Source organism: Rhinoraja longicauda, chromosome 16 (genome assembly GCF_053455715.1).
Source record: "Rhinoraja longicauda isolate Sanriku21f chromosome 16, sRhiLon1.1, whole genome shotgun sequence".
Taxonomy (NCBI): Eukaryota; Metazoa; Chordata; class Chondrichthyes; order Rajiformes; family Arhynchobatidae; genus Rhinoraja; species Rhinoraja longicauda.
Window position 1 is genome coordinate 44,006,846 of NC_135968.1, and position 15,968 is coordinate 44,022,813.

The window sequence follows — 15,968 nt, forward strand, 5'->3', positions numbered from 1 at the left end:
ATCTGTCTGAAGAAGGGTCTCGACCCGAAACATCACCCATTACTTCTCTCTTGACATGCTGCCTGACCCGCTGAGTTACTCCTGCATTTTGTGTCTACCTCCACTGTTTAAGGAGTTAGTGAGGCAAAAGAAAGGAAATGATAGGGCAGTTAGTCTGACCTCAGTGGTTGGTAAGATTTTAGTGTTCGTTGTTACAGATGAGGTTTCCGAGTACCTAGGAGCACATGATAAACTAGGCCGAAGTCAGCATGGTTTTGTGAAGGGGAGATGTTGCTGGACAAATCTGTTAGAATTCTTTGAGGAAGTAAATACAGGTAGACAACGGAGAGGCAGTGGATGTTGTTCACCTAGATTTTCAAAAGGCCTTTGAAACGATGGTGCACATGTGGCTGCTCAACAAGATGAGAGACCATGGTATTAGAGGGAAGATATCAGCAAAGATAGAAGATCGGCTAACTGGCAGAAGGCAAAGAGTGGGAATAATGGGGGCCTTTTCTGATGTTCTGTAAGGGATCAGTGTTGGGTCTGCTACTTTTCACATTATATGTTAATGATTTTGATGGAATTTAAGGTTTTGTGGCCAGATTTGTGGATGATACGAAGATTGGTGGGAGGTTGTGTAGAGGAAGCAGGGAGTCTGCAGAAGGACTTGGACAGGTTTGGAGAGTGGGCAAAGAAATGGCAAATTGAATAAAGCATAGCGACCTGGACAGTCATGCTGCCACTATTTCCTAAATGGGGAGGATTCTAAATGAGGATTCCCAAAAGGTTAATTTGAAAATTGAGTTGGTAGTAAGGAAGGCAAATGCAATGGTAACATTCACTTCGAGGGGACTAGAATATAAAAGCAAAGATGTAGTGCTGAGGTATTCTAAGATGCTGATCAGACCACATTTGGAATATCGTGAGCAGTTTGGGGTCCCATATCTGAGTAGGTATGTGCTGGCATTGGCAAGCGTCCAAAGGAGGTTCATGAGAATGATCCCGGTGATGATTGGCTTAATGTATGAGGAGCGTTTGATGGTTCTGGGCCTGTACTCGCTGGAGTTTAGAAGGATGAGAGGGAATCTCACTGAAACCTATGAAAAATGAAAGGCCTAGATAGAGTGAATGTGGAGAGGATGTTTCCAGTAATGGGAAAGTCTAGGACCAGAGGCCATAGCCTCAGAATAAAAGGATGTACCTTTAGAATGGAGATAAGGATGAATTTCTTTAGCCAGAGGGTGGCGAAACTGAAATTTGTTGCCATTGATGGTGGTAGAGGCAGTCATTGTATATTTTAAAAACTGAGATTGATAAGTCATTGATTAGTAAGGGTAGCAAAGGTTACAGGGAGAAGGCAGGAGAATGTTGTTGAGGGGGGGAACAAATAGATCAGCCATGATCAAATGGCAAAGCAGGCTTGATGGGCTGAATGGCCTCATTCTGCTGCTATTTCTTATGAAGTTATGAACTGTAAGATCAACTAGGCCTTGGTGGATCAGCGAAACAATCGCCAAGTCTATCCTTGGTCTCACTGATGTACAGGAGGCCACATCAGCAGCAGCAGATGCAGTTGATGAGATTAGAGAGGACGCACATGAATCTCCGTCTCACCTGGAAGGACTGCTGTGGTCTCTTGGTAGAGGTGAGGAAGGAAGTATAGGGGCAGGTGGTACATCTCCTGTGGTTGCAGGGAAATGGACCTGGGGAAGGGGCAGATTGGGTGGGAAGGGATGAGTGAACCAAGGAGTTGCAGAGTAACTCTTATTTCTTAACTTTTATTTGGTGGCCATTGCCTCTACTTGTGTGTTTCTTGCCACTTTCCAACAAAACCTGATTGTTAACTGGTGCATGTACATATGCACTGTTCTCTACTGGGATGTTTTGAGTAGAACTGCATATTGCAATCAGCAGCAAATATCCCTACTTCTAATCTTACGATAGAAGAAGGATCATTGATGAAGCAGCAGAAATTGTTTGTGGTCATAATCCTGACCCAAGCTGAACTGAGACTGACATTCAATAACCAAAGCATGCAAAAGCAAAATGTTGACATTGCTAATCTGATAAAGCAGTATGTGTGGAGAAAGGTACTTAGAACGGACTGTCATCAACTTCAATTTTTAATTCTCAAATGGTGCCTGCCATGTGTTTTCAATTTTTATCGTGGATACCATCTAGTCTTGAATATTGTTCTCTTATCCACTCGTGGGTCATGCCTGCAATAAATTTAGATGTAATTAAACCCCAAACTCACTCGAATGGTGCTGAGCATTAATATTGATTTATTATTTTCACGTGTATCGAGATATAGTGAAAATTATGCTTGGCTACGAGTCAACTCTCACTGTACATGAGTACACAATCAAGCCAAGCGCAATTACAATTTACAAGCAAGCCATTTACAAATTGTAAATTTAGACCCGCAGTTCCTTGTAACTTCAATTACAACAGTTTATACAATGAGAAAAACACCAGAGTGCAGAATATAGCATTGTAGTGTTTACAGTATTGCACATAGAGAAATTGCAGAATTTAAAAAAATTGTGAAGGCCACAATAAGAGGATGGAAATTCGGGATGAAAATCATCCTTGATTATGTGTAGGAAAGAACTGTAGATGCTGGTTTAAATCAAAGGTAGACACAAAATGCTGGAGTAACTCAGTGGGCCAGGCAGCATCTCAAGATGTCATTCTTGATTATATTGGCTGCTTTCCTGAGGCAGCATGAAATGTAGATGGAGTCGATCGGGGGGGGGGGGGGGGGGGGAGTGAATGCATGTAATGGGCCAGATGCACAATTCACTGCAATTTATTGCGGTCTTGGACAGAGCTGTTGCAAACCAAGCTGTAATGCATACCATTACGATGTTTTCGACAGTTCATCCGAAGAAGTTCGTAAGAGTCGTTGCAGACGAGCATAATTTCCATGGTGTTCTGAGGAAGTAGAGGCATTGGTGTACTTTTTGTTTCAATGCAGTTGGTCCCAGACAAATTGTTGGTGATATTTACGCCTTGAAAATCAAAATTCTCCACCATCTCTACCTTCGCACTAAAGATGGTGATTACATCCCTTGTTTCCTGAAGTCAATAACTAGCTCCTTCGTTGTCATCATTGATGGAGAAGTTGTTGTCTTGACACAAAATGCTGGAGTAACTCAGTGGGACAGGCAAGCATCTTTCGAGAGAAGGAATGGGTGACGTTTTGGGTTGAGACCCTTCTTCAGACGTCTCGACCCGAAAAGTCACCCATTTCTTCTTTCCAGAGATGCTGCCTGTCCTGCTGAGTTACACCAGAATTTTATGTGTACCTTCGATTAAAACCAGCATCTGCGGTTCTTTCTTACACACTTGTCTTGACATATCTCTCTATCTCCTTCTTGTACTCCGTCTTGCCACTTTTCAAGATCCAGCCCACTACAGTAGTGTCATCTGCAAACAGTTAAATGGGAGTAGAACAGTGCATGGGGAGTACAAGTAAGAGTTTAAGAATACATTATTGTGGGGCACTGTGTTGAGAATTTTCAGAGACTGTTTTGTTACCTGTTCTCCCCGATTGTGATTTATGGGCAAGAAGTCAAGGATCCAGTTACAGATGTAGTGCTGAGAGCTAGATTGAGGAATTTGTTTTGGATTACAGTGTAGAAGGAGAGCTATAGTCAATAAATAGGAGTCTGACATAGTACATGTCCTTGTTATCTAGATGTTCCAGGGATATATGTAGGGCCAGGTAGATGGCGTCCACCATAGTCCTGTTGCAATAGTAGGCGAACTGCAGTGGAGCAAGGCTCTCTGGGAGCGAGGAGTTAATGACCAGCCTCTTGAAGCACTCATGATGATGACACGATTTTGTCACGATGACAAAATGGCGGCGCTGCCCTCGCAGCTGCAGCTTAGCTGCGGTCTGTTTGTCTTTGTGTTTTTGTTGTTGTTTGTTTTGTCTTAATTGTAGATGTGATGTCGTGTTTTTTGTGGTTGTGTACTATATGTGTGGTGGTGGGGGGGAACTGTAAAATTGTAAATTTGTCCCTTCCGAACGGAGACGCGACCTTTTTTTTATGGGTGGTGTCTCCGTTCCTGCTGCGGCCTACCATCGGCCATACTCCTGGAGCTGGCGGCCTCCACCCGGGACCACCTGGGCTCTGGTTCGCAGAGCCCGCGGACCGGACTCGCCATCAGCGGAGCCGGCTGTCTTCAGAGGCTGCGGGAGCGGCTGCGACTCGCCTTCGGAGGCTTCGGCTCGGGCCGCGTGGATGCCGACATCGGGAGCTCCGGCAGCGTGTTCGCCCGCCCCGGATCGCGGGGCTTGTGTCGGCCCGCCGCGGACATTTCACCGCCCGGCCTGAAATAGGCCGTGGGATTTTTCTCTGCTCGGCGGGGGCTTCAATGTCGGGAGCCACGACCTCCACGACGTGCAGCAGCAGCGGAAGCGTCTTTGCCCGCACCGGATCGCGAGGCTTGGGTCGGCCCGCTGCGGACCTTTCACCGTCCGGCGCAGTCTGGCAACTTCAACAGCCTGACCGCAGGAGAAGACGGCAGGGGAAGAGAAATGACATTCTGGCCTTCCATCACAGTGAGGAGGGGACTGGAGGAGACTCACTGTGATGGATGTTTCTTCTTTTTTTGCTTTGTGTTGGTTGTGGTTATGTAATTGCTTATTTTATTGCTCTTATTGTTGGACTGTGGGTGACGAAATCTCGTCCAAAAGAATTGTTTTTTTGGATGACAAATAAAGGTAATTCTGATTCTGATTCAGAACTACTGGACATAAGTTATTAAGACATGCTTACCTTAGCTTGTCAGCACTATTGATAATGCCTTCAATGAATTGAGTAGAAACGGGGTAGTTGAATTGATATCCCATATGTTTCCAGTTGTAGAAAAATGCTATGACAAGGAGTAAAAATAAATAAAACTGGATGTTCCACCCAGCATGAAATTTGCCATTGGATGGATTCAGGCATGTTGAAAGCACAGAAAATAGACACGAAAAGCTGAATGGGTGATGTTTCAGGTCAAGGTCCTTCTTCAGACTCTTGCCCAAAGTGATCCTTGCTGTCGTGTTGAGATGTGTCTAAATTGGCAGAGCTTTTCCAGAGAATAGTCCAGTGCTGCTTTGGATAATCTATCACAGATAACCCATTTAGAACTGAGATGAGGAAAAACTTTTTCAGTCAGAGAGTTGTGAATCTGTGGAATTCTCTGCCTCAGAAGGCTGTGGAGGCCAATTCTCTGAATGCATTCAAGAGAGAGCTAGATAGAGCTCTTAAGGATAGCGGAGTCAGGGGGTATGGGGAGAAGGCAGGAATGGGGTACTGATTGAGAATGATCAGCCATGATCACATTGAATGGCGGTGCTGGCTCGAAGGGCCGAATGGCCTCCTCCTGTCTATTGTCTATTTTTCAGCAAGTATTATAGTCTGTTCCATTTTTTTACATCCTGTGCAAGCAATGGGTCAGGGATACATAGACCAGTGTTGGAAGCACAGTTCTATGCAATCATGTCAGCAATTAGGACCCTGGGAATCCTAAATCTTGTTGCAGATCAGATGAAGTCTTCAAGCATCTGGTCAAATACAGGCAGAGTAACCTGGCTGCTAATTATCAGCAGTTGCTTGCTTATGAATAATCAATATTGCTCTATGTTGGACACCTTGTGGAAGAAGTATGGGTGGAGAACGTACATGGCCATTATCAAAATTGGCTTAGTAGAAAAACTACTGATGAGGGCATCCAACCTGGGATTTCAGTGGGTAGAAAAAGATAAGATACTAGACAAAAACCTACTTTTGATTGTCTTTGTCTTTTTCCTTCTTTGTGCTTTTAGTTTGTTGTAAAATGTATCTTTAGTTTATCTTTAGTTTTGTATTATGTGTGTGGGGGGGGGGGAGGCATTTCTTATCTCTTTTCTCGATGGCGATGCAACTTTCCCCGTGTCATATCTCCGTCCGCACTGCGGCCAAACATCGTGGAGTTAGCGGCCTCTTGCTAGGACTTCTAGAGCTCCAAAACCGTGGAGCCTGTGGACCTCTAACATCTCGGAGCGGGCGGCCTTTGATGCTCCAACCTGCAGGAGCTGCAGACTTTAACGTCACAGAGCTCACGGTCTCTGGTCAGCAAACAACTTTGGGAACTCCAATCCGCAGGAGTTTGACCGCCCCGATGCCGGAGCTTAGACCGCCCCGACGTGGGAGCTCAATTGCTGGCTGCGGATGCGTCGACTCCCCTGACCGCGGGAGGAAAGGAGGAAAGAAGATAGGACTTTATTGCCTTCCATCACAGTGGGGAATGTGGAGGAGCCGCTGTGGTGCATGCTTATGTCATATTTTTATGTAGTTGTGTGTCTTATTGCTTTTTTGGTATGACTGTGTGGCAAACCAAATTCCTCATATGTTGCAAAACATACTTCTAATAAATTACGATTATGATTATGGGTATCACAAAATGCTGGAGTAATTCAGTGGGTCAGGCAGCATCTCTGGAGAGAAGGAATGGGTGATGTTTTGGGTTGAGACCTTTCTTCAGACTGATGTCAGGGGGCGGGACAAAGGAAGGATATAGGTGGAGACAGGAAGACAGTGGCAGAACTGGGGAGGGGAAGAGAGGGACAGAGGAGCTATCTAAAGTTAGAGGTCAATGTTCATACCGCTGGACTGTAAGCCGCCCAAGCAAAATATGCAGTGCTGTTCCTCCAATTTGCACTGACACCGGAGGAGGCCCATGACAGAAAGGTCAGAGTGGGAGTGGGAGGGGGAGTTGAAGTGCTGAGCCACCGGGCGATTATGATTACACTTGCTACAGATGTATCTATTCATGGCAGTACATTAAAACTCTAATGATTGTTTGGAAATCCTGATGGTCCAACATCTGGCTCACTTATTATTCCTGTATGTGAGCCTGAGATCCAGAGTCGGGCATGCAGCCAGAGCCAGATATTTGAAGTGCAACCAGAGTTAGGATCGGGACTGTAGCTGAGAGTGCTGCCAGTGATGAGGGACCAGAACACTGCCATCGGGAATAGGGTAGGATTGATGCAAAGCTGTATTTTGCTGTTGTTCATATTGTTGCCTTCCTGCATTGCCGAATCAGAATGCTGTTCTTGTATCTGACATGAAAATGCACTTGTGCTGAAGGGCAAGGAACAGTGGTAAAATGCTTGTACAATCTACAGCTTGCTAATTGATCAGTATAGGTTTAGGAGGGTTAGGTATGAGGTTGCCATTTTTATGTTTGCTGCCTTATGTTTGCTGCCTTATGTTTGCAGCCTTAGTGCTGTGCAATCATGCTTGCACTGTGTTATGCGCTAACTAGGGCAATAGGACAAGAGCTTTGTGTGAATGTTCTCCACAGTTTGAGTGATGTGGCCATCGTGGTTAAAATGCTGACAGTCTGTAATCTATAAAATACTGTGAATCTGGGTGATCTGTGAATTGCAGTGTCTTGAAGTACAGTTTGCAAGATGCAGCATATGACCTGCAGACCATTGACTTCTTGCAGCACTGCATCTGGCTGGTTAAGACTGCATCTGAGTGACTAGTCCAATGCCTCGAACAATTCAAATAAACATCTCTTATATCTGATCTCTTGTGGTGTCGTTCATATTCTTAGTGTTTTGGCATTTTTATAGACACTATTTTACATTATTGCAAGTGTGAAAATCACATTAGTCCCTTGCTGTTGCAGTACATCAGGCCTGGGATTTATATTCTCCCCCTGCAGTTGTTAATCAACCCTACTAATTAATTCCTTTTTGTGCTTTGTTCCAGGTGAAATTGATCACAAGGAAAGAATAGCTCACCAGAGAAAGTTGTTACAAAAGAAATTGGGCCTTGATATGGGAGCGGCTCTAGGAATGAACACGGAAGAGCTATTTAATGATGAAGATCTCATTTATAATCCCTCTCCAACTCCAACAGTACTGCAACAGCCTGTAGGTAGAACCTCGGGTTGTTTGACTTCAAGGAATCATGCAGTGGGTTTGGCTTTTGTGCTTCTTGTTGCTTAAACTCTGCATGTTTGTACCAATGTTTTTCATAGTGCAACTATTAAAATGGAACAAAGCTTCAGGGTTGTGATTTGGAGTTTGTACAGACTGACTAATGATGTTACCAAATTAGTGGGATCTACAGCTCGAAGGCTAGCATTTATTGCAATGGATGAAACGCAAAAGAAGAGACGTCTTCCTACATGTATCCATATTTAATGAGGGATTTCTTAGCATTGAAGACAGTTTGGAGAGGATAAATCCAGGGTTGGAGGAACATCGGAAGATTAGGCCTTTATTCATTGGCATTCAGAAAAACGTGGGCAGTAATCTTACTGAAACACCAGACTTTGAGAGGGCTTGACAGGTTGGGAGGATATTTTCCCTTATGGAAAATTAAGAACTCTGAATATTATTTCAGAATGAGATCACCTTTCTAAGACTGATTTAAGGGGAAATTTATTTTCTGAGGTTTGTAAATATTTTGAATTTACTAATTTACTAATGCAGGCTGAGTCATTGAATGTGTGCCAGTCTGAAGTAGATTCATGGCTAAAATTTTGGGGAGTTGAGGTGTATGTTAAACTGGCAGGAAAAGAGAGGAGATTAAAATTGGATGTGATTGTTTTTGAATCTCGTGGGCTAGAACACCCAGCTGGCCCCTACTCCCATTACTTATGTCCTTGAGAAAAGGAAATGATTAAAAGGTAATAATTATTTTCTAATGCAGTTTAACAGTCTTCATTCTAAACGTTTGAGTATTATGTCAATACCCAAGATAGGTATTTTCTTTTTTTTTTGTGTCAAATTAAACAAGCACCTGATAATTTCCATGGAGCTTGCCAACAAGTCTTGCTCTGACCGTGTGTGTGTATATTATGAAAGGCATCTGAAAGTTTACTGGCAAATGTGGAAATACCAAACTTGTAAATTTAAAACAGCTTTTTTCTCCCATTACATCTCTTGAGTGGTATCGAATGCATTGATAGATCTATCGTGCTGAGATTCGTTACTATTTGACAGAGGATCCAAGACTCCTTTGATTTCATTGGATTTGAGGATTGTAGATACCAAGCAAAGGAGAAACTAGTATGAAAACAGAAAATGGTGGAAATACTTGTATGTCATGAAAAGGATCATGCTTTTGAATGATGACCCTTTGTCAGAATTAGAAAATCATTAGAAAAGAGATGTTTTAAATTGTAGAAGAGAGGAAGGAGTGGCAGAGAGCAAAATTAATGTCTGATTGGGATGATTACAGGATGCATGGAAAGTGGATGAAAGAAAATGGTTGGCCAAGAAAAGATGGCAAAGTGTTTAAAAAAACTGCAGTAATTCTCTGTCAATCTTTTTTTTGTCAACCCCTTATTTTGGTCTACATTGCCTCACAGGCCTTTGCTTTGTTTGTTCTTCTCCCTACCGGTCCTTTGCATCTAAAAGCATGCCACTGCTAATTTTCACCCAAATGCTGACAAGGAGTCATCTGCCTGGTGAATATGGCCAGTGTTAATTTTGTTTTTCAGATTTGGAGAATGTGCAATTTTTTGCTTTCCATTTAAAGGGGAAAGTTAATTATGTTGATTTGGTATAATGTAATTCTGTTTTAATATGCTTTCTAATTTCTATAATCATATTATCTAATAATAATGATTAATTTTCAGAGACATGCAAAAACATTACCAAAGTTGCAACATTTGTTTATTAGGCGGCTCATCAGGACATAAGCTTCAGATGGGATCTTGTTGTCTGCCACTGGAGACCCTTCAGCTACTCGGGCCAAACTACTGGAGCCCAGGGGACTTGGGGGTAGCAAGTCAGCGCTTCCAAAGTTCCAAAGCTCACTTTTGTTCCCCTCCACCCTCACCTCAACGGGATCTGAGTCCGCCGCAACATAGAGCTTTTCTTCCGTCGCCCCCCCGCCTCCATGCCTTTTTCTATAGGAAGGAGTCCTCACCACCCAGTGATGACCCATTGTTTCTGCTTGTTCATGTCCCACTAAATTAATTTCCACATACCTCGACTCCATCCTATCCCCCCTGGTCCAATCCCTCCCTACCTATGTCCAAGACACCTCCCATGCCCTTCGTCTCTTCAGTGACTTCCGTTTTCCGGGCCCCCACTCCCTCATCTTTACTATGGATGTCCAGTCACTCTACACCTCCATTCCCCACCAGGAAGATCTTAAAGCCCTCCGTTTCTTCCTCGACCTCAGAACCAGCCAATTTCCCATTTCCCCTACCAACATTCTCCTCCGTCCTTTCCCTTATCAAGTTCTCTTTTGACTCATCCCACTTCCTCCAAATCCAAGGGGTAGCTATGGGCACTCGTGTGGGCCCCAGTTATGCCTGCCTCTTTGTAGGGTGCGTCGAACAATCCCTGTTCCAGGCGTACACTGGCCCTTTCCCCGAACTCTGCCTCCACTACATTGACGACTGCATCGGTGCTACCACCTGCACCCATGCAAAACTCACTGATTTCATTAACTTTACTACTAATTTCTATCCTGCACTCAAATTCACTTGGACCATCTCCCTACCGTTTCTCGATCTCACCGTCTCCATCACTGGAAACAGACTTATCAAGTGACATCTATTAGAAACCCACAACTATCTAGACTATACTTCTTCCCACCCTGCTTCCCCTGAAGATTCTAAACCCTACACCCAATTCCTCCATCTACTCCGGATCTACGCCCAAGATGAGGTGTTCTACACCAGGACATCAGAGATGTTCTCATTCTTTAGGGAACGGGCGTTCCCCTCTTCCATCATAAATGAGGCCCTCACTCCGCTCTTGCTCCCTCTCCCCCCAGCCGTAACAGGGGCAGAGCCCCCCTCGTCCTCACCTTCCACCCCATCAGTCGTTGCATACAGCACATAATCCTCCAACATTTTTGCCACCTCCAAAGGGATCCCTGCACTAGTCACATCTTCCCATCACCACCCCATTCCACTTTCCGCAGAGACAGTTCCCTCCATAACTCCCTGGTCAACTTGTCCCTTCCCACCCAAACCACCCCCTCCCCAGCAGCCACAGGAGATGCAACACCTGTCCCTATACCTCCCCCCCCCCCCTCAACTCCGTCCAAGGACCCTGACAGTCTTTTCAGGTGAGGCAGAGTTTCACTTGCAACTCCTATTTCACTTTCACAGAAACAGAGTTTCACTTGCACCTCATCTACTGTATCCGCTGTTCCAGTTGTGGATTCCGTCCGGTATATCGATGAGACCAAGCACAGGCTCGGCAATCGTTTTGCTGAACACCTCCGCTCAGTCTGCCGGAACCTACCTGATCCCCCAGTTGCTGGACACTTTAACTCCCCCTCCCATTCCCACACTGACCTTTCTGTCCTGGGCCCCCTCCATTGTCAGTGAGGCCCAGAGCAAATTGGAGGAACAGCACCTCGTATTTCGCTTGGGCAGCTTACACCTCAGCAGTGTGAACAATGTCTTTAACTTCAAGTAACCCTTGCTTTCCCTCTCTCTCCATCCCGTCCCAGTTCTCCGACCAGTCTTACTGTCTCCGACTATATTTTATCTCTGTTTGCTTTGTTGTTACCTTCTCCCAGCTAACAGTGATCTATTCTACATTTTCCTTGATCTCCACCCCATTTGCCCTGTTTTCATAGCTTCACACTTTCTTACCTATCTATCTCCCTCCCTCCCCCTGATGTCGATCTGAAACATCACCCACTCCTTCTCTCCAGAGATGCTGTTTGTGTCAATCTTCCAAAGTTAATGTAGGTATGAGAAGACTGGGAACATAGGTTTTAGGTGGCAGGCCCAATTCAGTGAAATGCAACCCAACGTTGTTTTGAACTGAACTGAGGTTTTCAAATTGACTTTGCATAATTTCATAATAAGTAGTGGAAAAATTACTTATTCTGTACCCTAGATTTAAACCTGGAACCCAGAAACATAAAGACCAACATCGTAAAGTAGTATTCTGCAATGCTGACATGGATTTAAAGTTTTGGGGTTTAATGCACTAATTAAAAATGGATAACGACAATATGTATTTAAAATGTATAACAACAACATGTATTTAAATAGCACTTGTAAACTGCATTTTTATCAACCAAGTTTGCCGTGGTTTCTTTTATCCTGAATTAAAAGCTCCACCAGAGTTTTTAAAGGCAGAACAGTTCATGCAGGGAATACTAGCATTTCGGGCATTGAAGCCCGAGGCTCAGTTGCCAATGTTGGAATCAATTTTGTGGATCATTGCAGGCCCAAAATGAAGAGAGGGTGAAGTTATGGCAGGGATTGAAAAGAGCAAGAACTTTTTAGGCGTAGCATTGCTTAAGCAGGATCCACTGTGGGTCAGCAACCAAGGGGGTGCCGATGAACAGGATTTAATGCTGGTTTTTCAGTAGACACAAAATGCTGGAGTAACTCAGCGGGTCAGGCAGATCTCGGGAGAGAAGGAATAGGTGACGTTTCGGGTCAAGACCATTCCTTCTTTCCCATGATGCTGAGTTACTCCAGCATTTTGTGTCTACCTTCGATTTAAACCAGCATCTGCAGTTTTTTTCCTGCAGGTTTTTGTGGTTTAATGTGTGGATGAAAAATTAGGAAAAGTTAGTCTGGAGTTGTTAAAAGAGTGGTTGAGGTGTCTTAAATTGTTATGCTGTGTGAGGTGGATGCAGGGTTAGTAGGTATTAAGGAGGTGCAATTTGTTACTTTTGTTGATGGTGCTGATTACAGGCTCAAGGCTCGTCTGGGAGTCAAATATGGCTCTAAGATGCAAACTATCTGGAATCAGTGGCTGGACTTTGATTATGGAGTGAAGATGATAGCTTTGGTCTTTCAAAATTTTCTATCTTCTGCCTGACAGGGGAGGGGAGAAGAGGAAATGACTGTGATATAAAGTGTCATTGACTATGTTAGCTGCCGCACGATATGTACAGTGCCCTCCATAATGTTTGGGACAAAGACCCATCATTTATTTATTTGCCTCGGTACTCCACAATTTGAGATTTGTAATAGAAAAAATCACATGTGGTTAAAGTGCACATTGTCAGATTTCATTAAAGACCATTTTTATACATTTTGGTTTCACCGTGTAGAAATTATAGCTGTGTTTATACATAGTCCCTGAATTTCAGGGCACGATAATGTTTGGGACACATGGCTTCACAGTGTTTGTAATTGTTCAGGTGGGTAATAATTGCCTCCTTAATGCAGGTACAAGAGAGCTCTCAGCACCTTGTCTTTCCACCAGTCTTTGGAAACTTTTATTGCTGTTTATCAACATGAGGACCAAAGTTGCACCAATGAAAGTCAAAGAAGCCGTTATGAGACTGAGAAACAAGAATAAAACTGTTAGAGACATCAGCTTACCAAAATTGATAAGCTTACTAAAATTGATAAGCACTGGTGAGCTTACTAATCGCAAAGGGACTGGCAGGCCAAGGAAGACCTCCACAGCTGATGACAGAAGAATTCTCTCTATAATAAAGCAAATCCCCAAACACCTCTCCGACTGATCAGAAACACACTTCAGGAGATTGGTGTGGATTTGTCAATGACCACTGTCCGCAGAAGACTTCATGAACAGAAATACAGAGGCTATACTGCAAGATGCAAACCACTGATTAGCTGCAAAAATAGGATGGCCAGATTACAGTTTGCCAAGAAGTACTTAAAAGCTCAACCACAGTTCTGTAAAAAGGTCTTGTGGACAAATGAGATGAAGATTAACTTACATCAGAGTGATGGCAAGAGCAAAGTATGGAGGAGAGAAGGAACTGCCGAAGATCCAAAGCATACCACCTCATCTGTGAAACATGGTGGTGGTGGTGTTATGGCCTGGGAATGTATGGCTGCTGAAGGTACTAGCTCACTTTTTTTTTAAATTTATTTATTTTCCGGTCAATACAATACAACAGATTGACCATACAGTTGTGGAAGTTAAATAATGCGAAATCATTGTACAAAAATAAAGCAATATAATCACACATTATATTTTCTGACCGAAAAAAAAAGGTGTAGGCAGAAGCCAAAGCTTATTGTACCTACCCATAATACTTAGCAAAATATAATTTTAAAAAACACAACATAAGTCAGAAGCAGATAACCAAAACATAGAAAGAAACACAAATATAGTCAATTCATTTGTCAGTGCTGATCACATATTTTGTATCTTACAAATATAATATTTTTGAACATTTTCTTGAATTTACACATATTACTACACTCTTTTAATTCATTGTTGCAACTAGTCCATAAATTGACCCCCTTAGCTAGCTCACATCTTCATTGATGATAAAACTGCTGATGGTAGTAGCATAATGAATTCAGAAGTGCATAGACCCATCCAATCTGCTCAAGTTCAAACAAATGCCTCAAAACTCATTGGCCGGTGGTTCATTCTACAGCAAGACAGTGATCCCAAACATACTGCTGAAGCAACAAAGGAGTTTTTCAAAGCTAAAAAATGGTCAATTCTTGAGTGGCCAAGTCAATCACCCGATCTGAACCCAATTGAGCATGCCTTTTATATGCTGAAGAGAAAACTGAAGCAAAACAAGCATAAGGTAAAGATGGCTGCAATACAGGCCTGGCAGAGCATCACCAGAAAAGACACCCAGCAACTGGTGATGTCCATGAATCGCAGATTTCAAGCAGTCATTGCATGCAATGGATATGCAACAAAATACTTTCATTTACATGACATTGCTGTGTCCCAAACATCATGGTGCCCTGAAATGGGATTATGTATAAACACTGCTGTAATTTCTACATGGTGAAACCAAAATGTATAAAAATGGCCTTTATTAAAATCTGACAATGTGCATTTTAACCTATTTTTTCTATTACAAATCTCAAATTATGGAGTACAGTGGCGGCACGGTGGCGCAACGGTAGAGTTGCTGCCTTACAGCGAATGCAGCGCCGGAGACTCGGGTTCGATCCTTACTACGGGTGCTGTACTGTAATGAGTTTGTACGTTCTCCCCGTGACCTGCGTGGGTTTTCTCCGAGATCTTCGGTTTCCTCCCACACTCCAAAGACGTACAGGTATGTAGGTTAATTGACTGGGTAAATGTAAAAATTGTCCCTAGTGTGTGTAGGATAGTGTTAATGTGCGGGGATCGCTGGGCGGTGCGGACTTGGTGGGCCGAAAAGGCCTGTTTCCGCCCTGTATCTGAAATATGAAAATAAATAAATACAGAGGCAAATAAATAAATGATGGGTCTTTGTCCCAAACATTATGGAGGGCACTGTAGATGGAGTCAATTGGTGGGAGGGGAGAGGGTGGGACGTCTATGTTGGCTTGTGTGTAGACTGGACTGTACTCACAGTTCTGTGCAAATATTTGCGTTCTTGGACACAGCTGTGATGCTTCCCGACAGCATGCTTTCAGTGGTGGCATCTGTAGAAGTTGTAAGAGTCATTGGAAATACATTATTGAATTTCCTTTGTGTTCCGAGGATGCATCGTGGTTGTTTTGCTTTCTTGGCCTTGGCGATGTGATTGGACCAGGACACATTGCTGGTAATGTTTATGCCTGGGAAGTTGAAACTCTTGGCCACTTCCGCTCCAGCATCATAGCAGACTGGATCATTTACGCCATGCAGCTTCCTGAACTTGCTGGCTAGTTCCTTCGTTAAGGGAGCGGCTGTTGTCTTTAAATCATGTTACTAAACTATCTCTTTCCTGTACTCCATCCGACCATCGCATGATAGGAAAAGGTTTTATAAATGTCCTCAAAGCAGGGCCCAAGTTCTCCTTCTGTGTCTTGAATTGTTCATTTAATTATAGATTTGACAAAGGGACATTTGCCCAAAGTAATTTTTGTAATTAGTTTAGCGATAGGTAGAAATTAACATCGTTGAATTTTAAGGAATTTGAGAACACCTGTAGTCTTTTCAACATTATTTTCCAACAATAATCTTAATCAACAATTGTGCAGTTTGAGTGTTCTGGCAGGTTAAGATTGGTTTGGTAGCTACCCATAAATCCACTAGGCTGCTGCGAATGACACGTGTTGCCACCAAA

General features: G+C 43.4%; 1 protein-coding gene across 2 annotated transcripts in view; it reads left to right on the forward strand.

The window, feature by feature from the left end:
* btaf1 (BTAF1 RNA polymerase II, B-TFIID transcription factor-associated) overlaps positions 1 to 15,968 on the forward strand; it is a 119,023-nt gene that overhangs the window by 29,163 nt on the left and 73,892 nt on the right. The window contains exon 5 of one of the 2 annotated variants that reach the window (XM_078413707.1): positions 7,749 to 7,954. In XM_078413707.1, coding sequence (XP_078269833.1) covers positions 7,749 to 7,954 — 206 coding nt within the window. The remainder of the gene's footprint in view (positions 1 to 7,748; positions 7,955 to 15,968) is intronic. The other variant, XM_078413708.1, reaches the window with a different exon arrangement.